Source organism: Oratosquilla oratoria, chromosome 31 (genome assembly GCF_046742065.1).
Source record: "Oratosquilla oratoria isolate Oo_2021 chromosome 31, ASM4674206v1, whole genome shotgun sequence".
Lineage (NCBI taxonomy): Eukaryota > Metazoa > Arthropoda > Malacostraca > Stomatopoda > Squillidae > Oratosquilla > Oratosquilla oratoria.
In genome coordinates this window covers 18,711,384-18,729,260 of record NC_134807.1, presented here as the reverse complement: position 1 = coordinate 18,729,260, position 17,877 = coordinate 18,711,384, and the positions used below count along the sequence as shown (strand labels likewise).

Here is a 17,877-nt window from a genome sequence, read left to right as displayed (position 1 = left end):
AATGCAGCAATGCAATCTATGCTGCATAAAAATTCCCTAATGGCACTTCAATCAGTGAAAGATTAACATCTCTCTTCACAGAAATCATAAACTACTCAATCTACTTACCTTTCCACATCTTCAGAGCCACTCCTCTGTTCACATCAACGACTGTGATTCTACCAAAATCATCAGAGACAGCTGCAAGTCTTCTGCTGTTAGACAGCTGTATAGTAAGACCAACCCTCTTATCAGGAAGCGACCATCTTCATGTAAATAAAAAGACACATATTAAACCTCAATATCCTGCTCTTGGAGAGAGAGAGAGAGAGAGAGAGAAAAAAAATCAGTGGTGAAACAGAAAAATAGAGGATATGAATTTACCCCCAAAAATCGATTTAAATTAAAAATTAATACACATACCAATGGCTTTTTCCCCCTTACAAGGGAGGTAGCCAAAAAAACAAAGGCATAAAATCCACTCCCACCCATTCCATCCCCTACATACTCCACTCCCATTCACCCCCCTCCCTCCATCTTATCTTGGCTCCTCCTGGATGATGGGTCATCCCTGCATCTTTCCCATTGTACTGGGTCAGAAGCAATGCAACGAGACACAGCACATCCACAGCATGGCCACTAACAATAATATAATGACTAAATATATAAGAGAAGAAAACTACAATAACCCCAATATTTCTCATAACTTAGGTACTAAATATGAATATCATAGTAGTAGTCTTAATAATAATTATTGTTTATCCAAAGAAACATCATGAGAAGATAGAGCCTTTACTAGTACAATGTTTTGCTTATTAGAGCGTCATTAAGTACACGTACTTGATAAAGCTCTATTAACCAATACGTCTTACTAATAAAGGCTCTGTCCTCCCATGATATTTCTCTTGAGACTTGTTGGCAAATGCCAATTACATACAAATAATAATTGTTGCCTCAATTTTTACTAAGTCAAAAACCTTGAGCCCCACAACAGCCAGCAATGATCCTTGGGCCCTCTGACTGATCTCTATGAGAATAAACTTTGGACTGTTGTTTGTGTTGTACTAGTACAGGACTTTCTATGTCACTGACTGAAAGTGGTTAGAACAAGGGGAACAGTCACAAGCTGTATGCTCTCCACAGTTCAAGGTCATAGAGAGATCTTGGGCCCTGTCTGGAGACCAAATGCCAGCCTCTAAAGGCTGCACCTCCTGATGGAGGTTTAAAGATTGTTAGGTTTTGAAATTGGACGTCTTCGCTGTCCGTCTTGTGGGACCGCAAGATGTAGGTACAAGTCATTGTTCCCTAACAATACTAAATCAAATTTATCTGAAAAAAGACACATCCCAATCTAAAAAATGCTACATTTACAAACAATCCGATTTCTCATTACCTGCAAGGTATTGGGGTCGACAGTTCAACTTTGGGTTTCTTTTCCTTTTCTTTTTCCGGAGATTTAGGTTTTCCAAACAGCCAGCCACTGTAATTTAGCAATAATTTTTATTGTTTTCATACTGTCAAACAAAGAAGAAAGAAAAGAAGGAAAAAAAATAATAATAATGATGGATGCTGGTGTTCTGCAAGAAAGACCATTGACTATCTGTTTTTTGTAACACCTTCATTTTTCCTCACTATTTTCTCGCATCTTTGTATGTGTCTGTGTGTGCATGTGTAAAAACTGTTAAAATTTCATAATTCCAAGAGAAAATTCTTGAATAAATATAAATATGTTATGAAAATCATAATAGCATGAACACATGCAGTACATATTTTGGAAATCAAACATCACATATACTACAGAGTATTGGGTGTAATATAAAATAAATCAAACTTTTTCACTGATATATATATTGTCCAAAGTTTCCATACTATTAATTCTTGAACTAAAGGCAGATGCATGCTTCAGTTATACTGACTTAACTGCTGAAAGTATTATCCACATACCTAGCGGCTGAAACCAGTGCATTTTTCAACTTATTAGCATAATGGAAGGCAGCATCACCAACGTAAGAAGGAGCTATTCCTTCTCTTGCAACCATGAACCCGACATAAGGCACTTTTCCAGCTGTCACGAGCTGGACCGCTGCTGGCACACCTGCCAAGAAAATATACGATTAAAGTCATGGGTGCATGCCTTGATTGGCTACCTCCCTTACAAGGGGCAAGAAGCTTTAAGTATATAGATAGAAAGAGTGAAAGGGAAAGAGTGAGAGTGAAAGACTAAAAGTGAGAGACCAAGAGTGAAAGAGTGAGAGCGAGAGGAAGTAAGGGAGGGAGGAAGAGAGAGAGAGAAGAGGAACAGAAAGGAGATACATATGAAAAGAAGGAAAGAGTGTTATTTAAAAAGAAAAAAAAAAAAAAAAAAAAAAAAAATTGAACACTGGACAGGTAGAGATCTGCAACCTCTGCATTTCTGTGACGTAGCAACAAACAACATATCACATATGCATCACAGTACTGAACCCCAGGGAGTGGTTGGAGAGAGAGAGAGAGAGGAAAAAAAAAAAAAAAAAAAAAAAAAAAAAATATGGTGAATGTTCATATATCATTCCATAAATACAGCCTTACACCATGCAATATTCTATAATATCTTACAATTTTTTTTATATTTTTCATATTTTCAACTGGCTATATCCCTTAAGTAAGTTCGATATCCCATCAGCGTGTCAGCCACCCAAAATTATAACTTTGAGTAGTTAAACAAATTTACGTACATACATTGTATACTATATACTTATACCAAAGGCTTTTTCCCCCTTACAAGGGAGGTAGCCAATTGTATACTACAATTAGGTATATATATACTGTATTAAAAGGCCTTTTCCTCTTATAAAGTGAGGTGGCCTTGTGCCTTTTTGTGCCTTTCCCTTTTTGGCTACCTCCCTTTTTGGCTACCTTTAAGGGGGAAAAAGCCTTGGTATATGTATGTATGTATTAAAAGGCCTTTTCCTCTTATAAAGTGAGGTGGCCTTGTCAAAACATACACTCATTCCACAACATTCCAACAATCATTTGTCACCCTCCCACTATTGTTAAACAAGTGATGATTGATTTGGTTTAATGTCAAACTCCCCCCCTCTTACCATTAGGCTAGGAAGGTGCCCCTTTTCAGAGGGCCTTGTAGAGTGCAACTTAATGAACCATGCCCTTGGTCCAACTCACTGGTGGTAGGACTCAAACTGCCATCATGTCCATATCAATGACATAACAGAAGGAACAAGCTATGTCAACATGTTTGCAGATGATGCAAAAATCATGAGAAGAGTGAAAAACGAGGAGGAAGGTAGTATATTGCAAAAAGATCTAGAAACTATTTTTGCATGGAGCCAAAAATGGGAAATGAAGTTCAATACCAAAAAATGCAAAGTACAAGAAATAGGCAACAGTAGCAAAAGGCCATCCTTAAACTATTCCTTGGGATGTGAACATTACAAAAGCAAAAGAGGAGAAAGACTTAGGAGTGTTGATAAAAGACAACCTGTCACCTGACAGACATATCAGCAGGATTGTGGGAGAGACATATGGATTACTGCAGAAGATTAAAGTGGCATTCCATTATATGGATGAAGAGATGATGAAAAAACTCATCGAAACCCTGATATGTCCAAGACTGGAATATACGTCAGTAGTATGGTCCTCACACAGAGTGAAGGATATAAGCAAGATTGAGAGAATACAAAGGACAGCAACCAAACTGGTCCCCAACCTGGCAGATAAACCATATGAGGAGAGACTAAAGGTACTGGGTCTGCCAACTATGAAAGATAGAAGAGAATGAGGTGACATGATTACAGTGTTTAGGTCACTAAAGGGGATAGATTGCATTAAGGAAGATCACAGGTCAAAAGGATGTGAAGAAATACAATTTTCCATATAGATGTATAAATATATGGAATAGCTTAGAAGGTGATATAGCCCAAGCTCATACAATAGCCTACACGAGTTCAAATCTAAATGTGACAATTGGAAATCAAAGATATAGATTAAGGTGGAACCATACATAAATTTGATTCTAAATATGTTAGAAAATTAGAGAATAGGAGATAGGACCCAATGAGCACTGCTCCTTTCCTGTATAGTACAATAAGGTAAATACAAGTACTCTAACCTGTTCGGCAAGCAAGGATCCAGTTGCCCAGCATCTAGCATCCAGTGAATTAAACATACATACATACATACATACATACACCAAAGGCTTTTTCCCCCTTACACGGGAGGTAGTCTCTTACACGCACACACACCCCCAACTCCCCGCCTACGAGAGTTGGAGTAACAACTCGAAATGCAGCGATACTGAAATTATTTCAGCCCTGGGCTGGATTCAAACCAGGACCACTGTTGTGACAGTCGGGGGACTCTACCAACCACGCCACCGAGTGAGTTAAAGATGAAATAACTATATTTACCTGAATTTACTGACTGTTTAAACCCTTTTGTGAGAGATGCTTGGGCCATATGGTCATACAGATTGGGTGATATTACTCCTGATGAGACGCAGTCAGAAACTTTCTTCTGATCATTTAAACCCCACTTCTTATAGCCAAGGGGAGGAACAGTGATACCTTCTCCGCCACTTGCTGCAGCTACGAGAGGGGAAAAACTGTTTGAAATGCGAGTACACTCTTAAAATATTTTTTTTTACCAACAACTAATTCACTTAACTTCTATCATGAGCAATTATCCAATTTTTACCTTTATATAAAAAGAAAAACTCTACCTTTTGCAGCCTGATTTCTACATCCTCTCAAAGTTGTGTACAATGACAGTCCATCTATTGTTGTCACACTTTGGGGATACAAAATTATTAGTTCTTCCCCGAAATCAGATGCAATACCCAAATTTCCCCCACCTTCAATTACAGTACGACATTTCAAGTTGATAACTTCACCTTCTTCAAAGAATTGGGAAAACAGAAACATTCCACTCTGCAAAAAGTAAATGAACTGATTTAAGTTGAAATTCTTTAAATAATTTTCTAATGCATTAAAGTATACTATAAGTCATTACAAATAAATATATAACATTATGTTAATATACTTGAACAAACGTCATTAACCTCAGTAAAAAATGAAACGTAGCCTGACGAAAAGCCAATGATTATACAAGTCCAATCAGGTCCACCTGCACTACTCTGCTTTTGAGACACTAACGGCAAGCACAACAAACATGAAATCTCATCTCTGCAATAGAATAAACAAGAAATCTCATCTCTGCAACAGAATAAACAAGAAATTTCATCTCTGCAATAGAATAAAAGTTAAATCACTTACTCTTACACTACCTTAAAGAAAATAACAAACACAACATTTGTTTACAATTATATCACCAGTTGTCCATTATTTTTCTGTTTAGGAAATGACCTATCAGATGCCAAATCTTACCCATCACTTTGTCCGACAGTTCCTTTCCATGTAACATGAAATTTCGTCCTCTCTTCACCATCCACTGAGCACTCATAGCGTCCTGCCACAGATACAAACGCAAAGTAATATGCTTGTTATTTTGGCAAAGTAGCATGCAGTTGATACTTTAGGGTCTATATGGGTACCCCTACGGACCAGAGCCACACATCATTTTGTCTGTGATAGAGGAAAACTCTTCATAGAGAAATGATGACACTTATACTACGACTGTCCCTCCGTTATGCTGTCCCCCAACCCCTTGCTGCTGTCCTGTACCATTTCTCTGAGTATTCATTTTCTGTGGTGGGGGAAAAGAATACTGCCACCAAGTATTTCCACTTGGATCGTAAGAGGCGAGAAGAAAGGGACGGGGAGTAGGATTAGGTATCCTTCTCCTTGTAGCCCCACTGGGGACATTCCTAAACGAAAAAGTAAAGGCATAAGAGGGTCTGGGAGTTTTTGGACCAGCATCCTAAGGTTTGGGTCTTTTAATGTGCGTGGATGTGGTACAGATGAGAGTAAAAGAGAAGAGATAGGTAGTATGTTTGTGAGAAGAAAGATGGATGTGTTGGCTTTGAGTGAAACTAAGTTGAAAGGGAAGGGTGAGTGTAAGTTTGGGAGTGTAAGTGGGAGGTTATCAGGAGTGAAGAGAGGGTGAGGGAGGGAAGGGGTGGCTTTTCTAGTAAGTGAAGAGATAGGTAAATGTGTAGTGGAGTGGAAGGAGGTTTCCTCAAGGATAATGTGGATGAAGGTGAAACTGGGAAAGGAGATGCGAGTCTTTGTAAGTGCATATGGGCCTGGCAGTGAGAAGAGTGTAGAAGAAAGGGAGGCCTTTTGGATAGATTTAAATGAGTGCATAGAAGATTTAGGAAGAAATGTCAATGTAATAGTACTAGGAGACCTTAATGTTAGGGTAGGAAATGGTCCAATTGATGGAGTGGTTGGGATATGTGGAGTTCCAGGAAAGAATCATAGTGGAGAGTTGATGGTGGAAATGTGTCTAGAGAGTTAGTTGATGATAGCAAATACAGTGTTTCGGAAGAAAGTCAAGCATAAGTACACATGGGAGAGGGTGGTGGAGGGAAGGGTGGTAGATAGAGCTTTGATGGATTATGTAGTGGTAAATAGGATTATGATAGGAAGAGTTAAGGATGTACATGTGCTAAGGGGAGAGGGTGGGGGAATATCAGATCATTTTTTGGTGGAAGGTAAGTTGAGAGTGGAGGATAGATGGAGAAAGAGGAAAGGGACAAAAGGTAGGGAGGTGCTTAGAGTGAACTCTTTAAAGAAAAAGGAGAAGGAGTACAAGAAGAAGCTGAAGGAGGAGTGGGAGGGAGTGAAGGATAGAGTAGAGGTAGGTGTGGAGGAGGAATGGGGATGGTTCAAGGAGGGAGTCACAAAGTGTGCAAGGATGGTGTGTGGAACAAAGAAGGACAGGAGGAAATAGAAGGAAGGGTAGTGAATGGTGGGATGAGGAAACAAAGAAGGTTGTAGTAGAGAAGAAGCGAGCTTTCACAGATTGGTTACAAAATAGGACGAGGGAGTCATATGAGAGGTACAAAGAAAAGAAAAGAGAAGTAAAGTAAAAGGTAAAGGAGGCAAAAAAAGAGGAGAGCAGATTTGAAGTGGGGTAAGAGTATGACAGAAAATTTTGAAAGTAATAAAAAGATGTTTTGGAAAGAAATTAAGAGAGGAAGAGGAGGCGAATCAAGTAGAGAAGAAAAGGTAAAAGGTGCAGATGGAGAGATGATAATGGAAGAGACGGCAGTAAGGGAAAGATGGGCAGAATATTTTAGGGAGTTGCTAAATGTGAAGGAGGATAGGGAGGGAAAGATAGTTGCAGTGGGAAATGCTAAGAAAATGACCGTGATGAATGAGGAAAATGGAGGAGAAATAAGGAAGGATGAAGTGAAGGCAGTTGTTAAGATGATGAAAGCAGGTAAGGCACCTGGTCTGGATGGATGCCATGCAGAATGTCTAAAAAAAGGAGGTAGTACAAGTGATGGTGGACTGGCTGGTGGGGTTATTCAATGTTTGCTGGAGAGAGGGTAGAGTGCCGGAGGACTGGAGGAGTGCTTGTATAGTTCCACTTTACAAGGGAAAAGGGGACAAGTGTGAATGTAGTAGTTTCAGAGGGATTAGCTTGTTAAGTGTAGTTGGGAAGGCTTATAGGAGGATCTTGATTGAGAGGATTAGGAGAGGAACAGAGGGAGTAATTGGTGAGGAACAGTGTGGATTTAGGACAGGTAGAGGTTGTGTAGATCAGATCTTTGTGGTAAGACAGATATGTGAGAAAGCTATAGGAAAGGGGAAGGATTTTTTTTGGGCTTTTATGGATCTGGAAAAGGCTCATGATAGGGTAGACAGAAATGCACTGTGGGAGGTTATGCAGATATATGGGATAGGAGGAAAGCTAGGAGCTGTCAAGAGTTTCTATGAGAGTAGTAGAGCTTGTGTCAGGATTAGAAATGGAGAGAGTGAGTAGTTTGAGGTAGAGGTGGGACTTCGTCAAGGATGCGTTATGTCGCCCTGGCTGTTCAACTTATACATGGATGGGGTAGTGTGAGAGGTAAAGGCAAGGGTAGTGGGTCAGGGATTGGAGATGGTTAAAGAAAATGGAAAAAAGTGGGAGGTGAGCCAGCTGTTGTTTGCTGACGACACTGCGTTTGTGGCAGGATCGGAGGAGGGACTGAGGAAGTTGGTGACAGAGTTTGGGAGAGTATGTGATAGAAGAAAGCTAAAGATAAATGTGGATAAAAGTAAGGTGATGAGATGTACAAGGGGTGAAAGTGGCAGTAGACTGGAAGTGAGCATTAAGGGAGAGTGACTGGAGGAAGTGGATAGCTTTAGATACTTGGGTGCAAATGTGGCAGGAAAGGGTGGAGTGAAGGTGGAGGTAGAATGTAGATTGAGAGAAGCGAGTAAATGCCTTGGTGGATTGAAGAGTGTAATGAGGAATAGACATTTGGGAATGGATGCTAGGAGGAGACTGTATGAAGGAGTGATTGTGCCAACAGCACTGTATGGGGCAGAAACATGGAACATAAGAGAGGAAGGGAGAAGGAACTTGAATGTGTTTGAGATGAAGTGTCTGAGAAGTATGATGGCGGTTACTAGGCTAGATAGAGTGAGAAATGAGGAGGTGAGGAGGAGAACGGGGGTGGAAAGGGAGTTGGGAGATAGGGTTGATGAAAGAGTATTAGGATGGTTTGGACACATGGAAAGAATGAGTGAAGAAAGATTAGTAAAAGAGGTATGGAAGGCAGATGTGGAGGGAGTGAACATGAGGGGACGTCCTAGGATGAGGTGGATGGATGGGGTGAAGGGGGCTTTGGGGAAGAGGGGAATGTCTGTTGAGGAAGGACGGGAGAGGACAGAAGACAGGGGTGAATGGAGAATGGTTGTATATGGATGATGTGATGCATGAGGTGGAATGGGCGGGGGGATGTGGGGTGAGGTAGTATGTGTGAGCAAAAATTGACGCTGCCCGAAGGTATTTCTCCCCGTCTTCTCCTTTTATGCATGGGGAGACAGAGAGTGGGGGTTGCTGATTTAATGAAGCGGCCTTGCTGTGGATGTGCTGTGTCTTGCGACACTGTTTCTGACCCAAGGCAGTGGACAAGGTGTAGGGATGACCCGTCATCCAGGAGGTGCTAAGATAAGAGGGAGGGTGGAGGGGTGTGGAGTGTATTCAGGGATGGAATGGGTGGGAATGATTTTATGCCTTTTCCTTTTTGGCTACCTCCCTTGTAAGGGGGAAAAAGCCTTGGTATATGTATGTATGTATGATGGTTTGGACACATGGAAAGAATGAGTGAAGAAAGACTAGTAAAAGAGGTATGGAAGGCAGATGTGGAGGGAGTGAACATGAAGGGACGTCCTAGGATGAGGTGGATGGATGGGGTAAAGGGGGCTTTGGGGAAGAGGGGAATGTCTGTTGAGGAAGGACGGGAGAGGACAGAAGACAGGGGTGGATGGAGAATGGTTGTATATGGATGATGTTGTGATGCATGAGGTGGAATGGGTGGGGGGATGGGAGGTGAGGTAGTATGTGTGAGCAAATTTTGACGCAGCATGAAGGGATTTCTCCCCGTCTTCTCCTTTATGCATGGGGGGACGGAGAGGGGGGGTCGCCGATTTAATGAAGCGGCCTTGCTGTGGATGTGCTGTGTCTTGCGACACTGTTTCTGACCCAGGGCAGTGGACAAGGTGCAGGGATGACCCGTCATCCAGGAGGTGCTGAGATGAGAGGGAGGGTGGAGGGGTGTGGAGTGTGTTCAGGGATGGAATGGTTGGGAATGATTTTATGCCTTTTCCTTTTTGGCTACCTCCCTTGTAAGGGGGAAAAAGCCTTGGTATATGTATGTATGTATGAGCAAATTGAAGCCAATTTTGAAATAAAGGGTTGAAACTAGAAAGGATTACAGAACATATGAATACATGTTCATTAACTAAATTTAATCCTGGTGAGATTAAGTTTGTTTCATTTTGTTATATAAGCTATGCTTCATCGTAACATGCTCTATCATTTTCAAGCACTTCTGTTTCATGGTTAATTTACAACCACTTCAATGATAAGCTACTTTATTCTTGGTACAGCCTGCCTATTCTCTAATTTCTGCATTATATAACTACTAACCACAGGTAGTGGTACATCAGAAGCAGGAGCAAGGTTCATTCTAAATGTCATGCTAGACTGATTATCACTATTAAAGAACAGATATTGAAAAATAAAGCAAAATACATCATACATACCAGTAAGAATGGCCATTCTATTTTTGTAAGCTACAACCATAATATCAGCAACTGGAGATACTGCAATGAGACACTGGTTGAGCCATGATGATGACTCAGATCCAGAAGGACTAGATGTGCAAGAACTTCCTCTGCTGTTTTCTGTGTTTTCCAGATCCCATGAAAGCCATTCATCATTCCACATGGACTCTGTGAGATGTAGGAATGGCATTAGGTTTTCATTTTTATGTTACATCTTAATCAAAAGGGATCAACAGTGATTAACTAGAGCTGTTGATCCTATGAGATGGATTTTGAAAACCCATCAACATTCTCACCTCTACACAGGAAATCTGGCACTCTCTTAGTACAATAGGTGACATAAGAACAGTCCAGTCCAACGTTTATTTCTAGATTTATGGGAGGGTCTGAGGACCACAGCCAGCCACTGTGGGTGTTATTTATTTATTTTATTTATTTTTTTTTTTTAAGTAATACTATCCTTCACACCTCCCACACTTCTTTTAGCTCAGTGGGAGACTGACCCACCAGGATACCAGGAAATTTTCCAGCCCCCCCCCCAAAAAAAGAAATAATAATAATAGAAATGAATAAATAAAATAATAATAAAATCAATAAATAAATAAAAAAAAAATTGATAAATAAACAAATAAATAGATGGAGTACACACAAACTAGACACTGCGGGATACAAAGGCAGGACACCATGAGCGTAGCTCCCCTTCCCACAAAATACAGCTGGGTAAATACAAACTCATACATATATATACTTATACATGCCCACACACCGTGACCAATATATATATATATATATATATATATATATATATATATATATATATATATATATATATATAATAACATTAACTAAAAACATAAAACAAGAATTTGAATGATTTATGACTTATGAGGAAGACAAAAGTAAAATAATTCTAAAAATATTTAATACTAACTACAGAAAAATAACTGACAGAGACAATATTGAATAAGTATTTTAGTCTGAAGGCATTTGAAGAGGAAAACTGTAACAGTGTCAATGTCCTCCGCCAACCATAGCATATGAACAAGTTGCAAACATCAAAACACGTGTTTTGTGCAAATCTTTCGCAACACTAGTTTCCATGTTACATAAAAGTTATCTTCATCAAGGGAATCTACGAACATAAAGCACAAGTTCTTATAACATTACAACTAAGAACCATAAGGCAAGAAAAAATATTTTTACGATGAATTTTAAAGATGAACTAAATATGGGACCATCTTAAGTTCACTGTAAGGTCTGTACAGGATGGGGGACAAAACCATTATGTACAGGACACGCCCGTCTCGTATATAAGGGACATCTTGCAACCCTATGTATTCTGAATTGGCAATTTGACTACAGCAGATCGTTTGAAATTCGTGTCATTTTCATCCTACACTTTCAATTCAATGTGCACCCTACTCCAGTATTTGTTTCATATATTTATGTTATCCTACACGATATCGTTCGATTTATATATATATATATATATATATATATATATATATATATATATATATATATATATATATATATATATATATATATATATATATATATGCTACATTTGGCAATTTAACTGGAGGATTTGAAATTAGTGTCATTTTCATCCTATCGTTTGAATTATGTCCATTAGTTGCCATGATCCACATTGAATATTTTCCATTCTACTCCAGCATTTGAATTTCATATATCTACGGTATAATATCCATATTTATTTTAATTCTCGTGGTTGGTCCATATGTATACTGGATTTGACTAAAGCGTTTAGATTTCGTCTGTCATTTTCATCATACTCATGAGCGATCCGATTGTACCCTTTTAATTTCACTTTCTTCCTACTCCAGCACTTGAATTTCATATATGTATGTCACCCTACACATGATATTTTGTTTCTAGGACTTAATTAATATATATGTTGCTTTTAGCAAATTGATTTATGTATATGGATTTCGTCCTGCTCACGATTAATCCAATCGTTTGAATTTTTTCTATCGGCTATTTTCTTAAAATTTGAGTTTCATTTTAATCCTACTCCAGCATTTGAATTTCATATATCTATGTCATCTTTGAAGTGATATTTCAATTTTGGAGTTTGATTTATATATATACGGCATTTGGAAATGGACTCCAGCATTTGAAATCCATCTGCCACTTTCTTCCCACTCTTGTTTTGATTCCATCGCTGGAATTTTATGTGTTGTCATCGTACACTTTTAATTTAATTTTCTTTCTACTTCAGCATTTGCTCTTTATATTATATGTCATCCTACACACGATATTTTGATTGACATATATACCGCATTTGGCAATTTGACAAGACCGTTAGAAATTCGTCTGTCAATTTTTATCCCATCATTTGAATTTTATCTATCGGTTTCCATCGCACACTTTGGATTTAATTTTCAGCCTACTCCAAAATTTGAATTTCATATATTCATGTCATCATGCTTTGCTGTTTACGTATCGTGTTTGAATATTCGTTTCATGCACCACATATTCGAATTAGATCTTATCTTACAGATATCGTTTGATTTTGTCGTTCACACTAGTCAATCTTGAAGTGGATCCAGTGAGCTGAAAATCGTAAAAACTCGATTACGCTCTTCATTGTCAAGTGAGCTACTTGAAATTTTTATGTTCATGAGCATCGTAAAAAATAAATTTTCTGTGGATAGTATTACTATTCTTGTGAAAAAATAGACACTTTTCTAGATTCCCTGCTGTTTAAGTGATTCGTGCTTTGTAAATTACTGAATTTTGATTATTGTAGTGATATGTGCTCACATTAAAAATCTATACATTCCAATCTTAATATTATTTTGAAAAAAAGTTTAGTAAATTATTTGGATTAGCTGTTCTATGATTTAAATTTTTATTATGAGATTATCAATATTTTCTCGTAGTTGTATTATACCAGCATTAACATAAATAAACACAACAATACTGAACAGTTGTAATATTTTATTTGCCTAAAACCTTTATTTGATTCCTTTAACTATGTTTTGGGATGGGGAAGGATGTTTTTTGGGCTTTTATGGATCTGGAAAAGGCTTATGATAGGGTAGACAGAAAGGCACTGTGGGAGGTTATGCAGATTTATGGGATAGGAGGAAAGCTTTTGGGAGCTGTCAAGAGTTTTTATGAGAGTAGTAGAGCATGTGTTAGGATTAGAAATGGAGAGAGTGAGTGGTTTGAAGTAAAGGTGGGACTTCGTCAAGGATGCGTTATGTCGCCCTGGCTGTTCAACTTATACGTGGATGGGGTGGTGCGAGAGGTGAATGCTAGGGTAGTGAGTCAGGGATTGGAGATGGTTAAAGAAAATGGAGAAAAGTGGGAGGTGAGCCAGCTGTTGTTTGCGGACGACACTGCGCTTGTGGCAGGGTCAGAGGAGGGATTGAGGAAGCTGGTGGCAGAGTTTGGGAGAGTATGTGATAGAAGAAAGCTAAAGATAAATGTGGGTAAAAGTAAGGTGATGAGATGTACAAGGGGTGAAAGTGGCAGTAGACTGGAAGTGAACATTAAGCGAGAGCGACTGGAGGAAGTGGATAGTTTTAGATACTTGGGTGCAAGTGTAGCAGGAAAAGGTGGAGTGAAGGTGGAGGTAGAATGTAGATTGAGAGAAGCGAGTAAATGCCTTGGTGGTTTAAAGAGTGTAATGAGGAATAGACATTTGGGAATGGATGCGAAGAGGAGACTGTATGAAGGAGTGATTGTGCCAACAGCACTGTATGGGGCAGAAATGTGGAACATAAGAGAAGAAGAGAGAAGGAGTTTGAATGTGTTTGAGATGAGGTGTCTGAGAAGTATGGTGGGGGTTACTAGGCTGGATAGAGTGAGAAATGAGGAGGTGAGGAGGAGAACAGGGGTGAAAAAGGATTTGGGAGATAGGGTTGATGAAAGAATATTAGGATGGTTTGGACACATGGAAAGAATGAGTGAAGAAAGACTAGTAAAAGAGGTATGGAAGGCAGATGTGGAGGGAGTGAACATGAGGGGACGTCCTAGGATGAGGTGGATGGATGGGGTGAAGGGGGCTTTGGGGAAGAGGGGAATGTCTGTTGAGGAAGGAAGGGAGAGGACGGAAGACAGAGGTGAGTGGAGAATGGTTGTATATGGATGATGTTGTGACTGCATGAGGAGGAATGGGCGGGGGGGGGGGTAGTATGTGTGAGTAAATTTTGACGCAGCCCAAAGGGATTTCTCCCCGTCCTCGCCTTATATGCAAAGGGGGACGGAGAGGGGGGGTCGCCGATTAAATGAAGCGGCCTTGCTGTGGATGTACTGTGTCTTGCGACACTGCTTCTGACCCAGGGCGGTGGGCAGGGTGCAGGGTGACCCGTCATCCAGGAGGTGCTCAGATGAGAGGAAGGGTGGGAGGGGTGTGGAGTGTATTTAGGGATGAAATGGGTGGGAGTGTTTTTATGCCTTCCCCTTTTTGGCTACCTCCCTTGTAAGGGGGAAAAAGCCTTGGTATATGTATGTATGTATGTTTTGGGATGATGTGGGCCCTTTTACAAGCTTTCCCAGTAGAATATTTAGACCCAGTCTGTCACTGTATCGGCTTCTCCTGATACTCTTGGTCCTATTTCTTCTTGTTTAAAATGTTTAGCGGGAGTGGAAGAGGAATGGGTATGTTTCAGTGAGGAAGTGATAAGGTGTGCAAAGATGTTAAGTGGAACAAAGAGGGTGGGAGGGAATAGATGGAAGGATATTGATTGCCAGGATGATGAAGTGAAGATGGTAGTAGAAGAGAAGAAGCAAGCATTCAGGGGTTTGTTGCAAAGAAGGATCTGGTAATCATATGAGAGAAAAAAAAAGAGAGAGAGAGAGAAGCAAAGCATAATATAAAGGAGGCACAGAGGAGAGCAGATATAAAATGGGGTAGGACTATGACAGAAAACTCTGAAAAGAAAAAGATGTTTTGGAAGGAAATTAAGAGAGGGAAAGGTAAAGGGTGCAGATGGACAGATGTTAATGAGAGTGAGGGCAAGAAGGAGAAGATGGGTAGAGTATCTTATAGATTTGTTGAATGTGGAGAAGGATAAGGAGGGAATGATTGTGGCATAGAGAGATGCTAAGAAAATGATGGTGATAAGGGAGGAAAATGGAAGAGATATAAGAAAAGGTGAGGTACAAGGAGCTTTGAAAATGATGAGAGCTGGTATGGCACCTAAGTTGGATGGGTGTCATACCTTTATGGATTTGGAGAAGGCTTATGACAGGGTAGATATGAAGGCACAATGGAATGTATTGCAGATTAATGGGACTGGGGGAAAGCTGTTAAGGGCAATAAAAAGTTTTTAAGAGAGTTGTATAGCCTGTGCTAGAATTGGAAATTGTGAGAGTGAATGGTTTGAGGTAAAAGTGGGGCTGTCAGTGCTGTGTCATGTTGCTATGGCTGTTCAATGTGTACATGGATGGGGTGGTATGGGAGGTAAATGCATGGATATGAGATTGGAGATGGTTAGAGATAGTGAAGAGAAATGGGAGGTGAGCCAGATGTTGTTTGCAGACAACATTGGACTTGTGGCAGGGTCAAAGGAGGGTTTACTGCAGTTAGTGACAGAGTCCGTTTCCTTTTTATCTTAACTAAATGTGGATGAAGGGTCATCCCTACCCCCTATCCACTTCTCAGGTCAGAGGCAATGCAGCAAGACAAAGCACATCTATAGCAGGGTCAGCTGCTTCATTTACTCAGCAATCATCCATCCTCATCCCCTCACAGAGAAGAAGAAATCCCTTTAGGCTACATCAATCAATCAAAAAATCCAAATTAAATCCTCACCTTGACCCATGAAGCATTTGGAACAACCCAAAGGAAAATACTGTCACCAAAACAGCAGTGGAACATCGTCAATAAAAACTTTTCTAATACAAGTTTCAAACCCACAACTCCACAAAATAGGAAAATATTTCAAGAAATACTAAAAATCAAGCCAGACACAGATACCACTCCTCCCTTAAAAAAAAGTGTGTGTGTGTGTGGGGGGGGGGGTCAATAAAGAAATTTAAAAACTCCCATTCTGAAAGCCCAGGTGAGATTTTGAACACTCACCTAGTGCTGTTTTTATTTCTTTTTTCTTTATTATCATGTTCCAATAAACCAAAGGACAAATATACTATGATGAGAATGATTTGACAAGTGTTGTACAGTTAGGTTATAGAGATGGTCAATGTTATAGATCTTAATCTAGTTTTCCTTTTCATGTTCCAATAAATCAAAGAAAATTACTAAGATGAGAATGATTTGACAAATACTGTACAGCTGAGTTATCAAGAAGGTGAATGTTACAATTGAGGTGAATGAAAATAATATCTATATACCGAGAGCTTTTTCCCCATATAAGGGAGGTAGCCAAGTCAAAGACATGTACCTACTCACCCATTCCACTCCTCCCCACCACCTTTTCCTCCCTCTCATCTTAGATCCTCATGGATGATGTCATTCATGTATCCCACCCAATGCCCTGGGTCAGATGCAATGTAGCAAAACACAGTACATCCACAGCAAGGTTGCTTCACTTATTCGGCGACCCTGCCCTCTCCATCCCCTCATGCAAAAAAAGAGAAGACAGGGAGTCATTAGCACTCTCTACCCTCCCCCCCAACCCCCTGCCCCTCCCTTCCTTGGATAACATTATCATATATACACTGCCATTCTCTATTAACCCCTTGAGTACCAGATGTGTGTTTTGTGACACCTGCGTGTCGCGGCTGAGTGCACCTGCCAGGAACCGAGCGTGCTCCCCGTGACACGCACATGTCACAGTTATAAGCTGTGTGTATTGAGGGCTCTCAAGGCCTCGGTTTCTGGGTTATTTCTAACCACGTGGTGGCAAGTATCTGTGTTTACAAACATAAGGCTCCAGCCATTCGTGGGACGGTTTGAAACGTTTGTTTACGTAAGGTTGATGGGTCGGTAACGAAGGGGTTAATCTCTATCTCTTGCCTTCTCCCTCCCTTGTTCAACAGACATTCCCCTCTTGGTCAATGCCTACAAGGGAAATGTCTGTTGAGCAAGGAGGGGAGAAAGCAGGAGATAGGGATGAAAATACTAAATGAAAAAATTACCAATGGACAAAATTATTAAAGTATGAAATTACTAGACTCCATTCTATACAAGAGCCCTTGAACTTAAAGACTCGTCTCACTACATCACATAAGCACAACTAGCTGAACATAACAAAAAACACTTCAATAGGATATTTCTTAGACATATATATGAACCTACCCCTTATATTACATCCCCACAGCAACACATTCACTACACAAACTCTTCATGACAGATGACTTAACTCAATACCACACCAAACCCCAACTGACATCTGCTCCACATGAACATCCCTCTTAAGAGAAAAAAATACCACACCAAACCCAAACGGACATCAGCCCCACAGTAAAATCCCTCTCAAAATAAACAAAACCCATACTAATACACTAGTATTCAGGACACCATCCAGCTCCAAGACAGTACCAGCACAGAATAGGCCTGATCGCAAAATACTGCCCTAGATGCAACCATTACAAAGAGAGCAATGAACACTTCATCTGATATTGCCATATGCTATCCCAAACAACTACACAATATTTCTTCCTTGAGTGACCTATGGGTCCAGTGATTTGTTCTTCAAGACATCTCATTATAATTAGGTCATTATCATCCTTGCCCTTGGGAATATTACATAATTTCACATAAATTTCTGTTCTTCTTAGACTG

At 39.9% G+C, this 17,877-nt stretch overlaps 1 protein-coding gene across 1 annotated transcript in view; it reads right to left on the bottom strand.

The window, feature by feature from the left end:
* The window catches only part of Rab3-GAP (Rab3 GTPase activating protein), a 48,878-nt gene that overhangs the window by 30,466 nt on the left and 535 nt on the right, over positions 1-17,877 (bottom strand). The window contains exons 2-9 of the mRNA XM_076213364.1: positions 10,137-10,325; positions 5,361-5,442; positions 5,036-5,159; positions 4,697-4,904; positions 4,386-4,562; positions 1,924-2,074; positions 1,373-1,459; positions 109-245 (exon numbers count right to left, since the gene is read on the bottom strand). Coding sequence (XP_076069479.1) covers positions 109-245; positions 1,373-1,459; positions 1,924-2,074; positions 4,386-4,562; positions 4,697-4,904; positions 5,036-5,159; positions 5,361-5,442; positions 10,137-10,325 — 1,155 coding nt within the window. The remainder of the gene's footprint in view (positions 1-108; positions 246-1,372; positions 1,460-1,923; positions 2,075-4,385; positions 4,563-4,696; positions 4,905-5,035; positions 5,160-5,360; positions 5,443-10,136; positions 10,326-17,877) is intronic.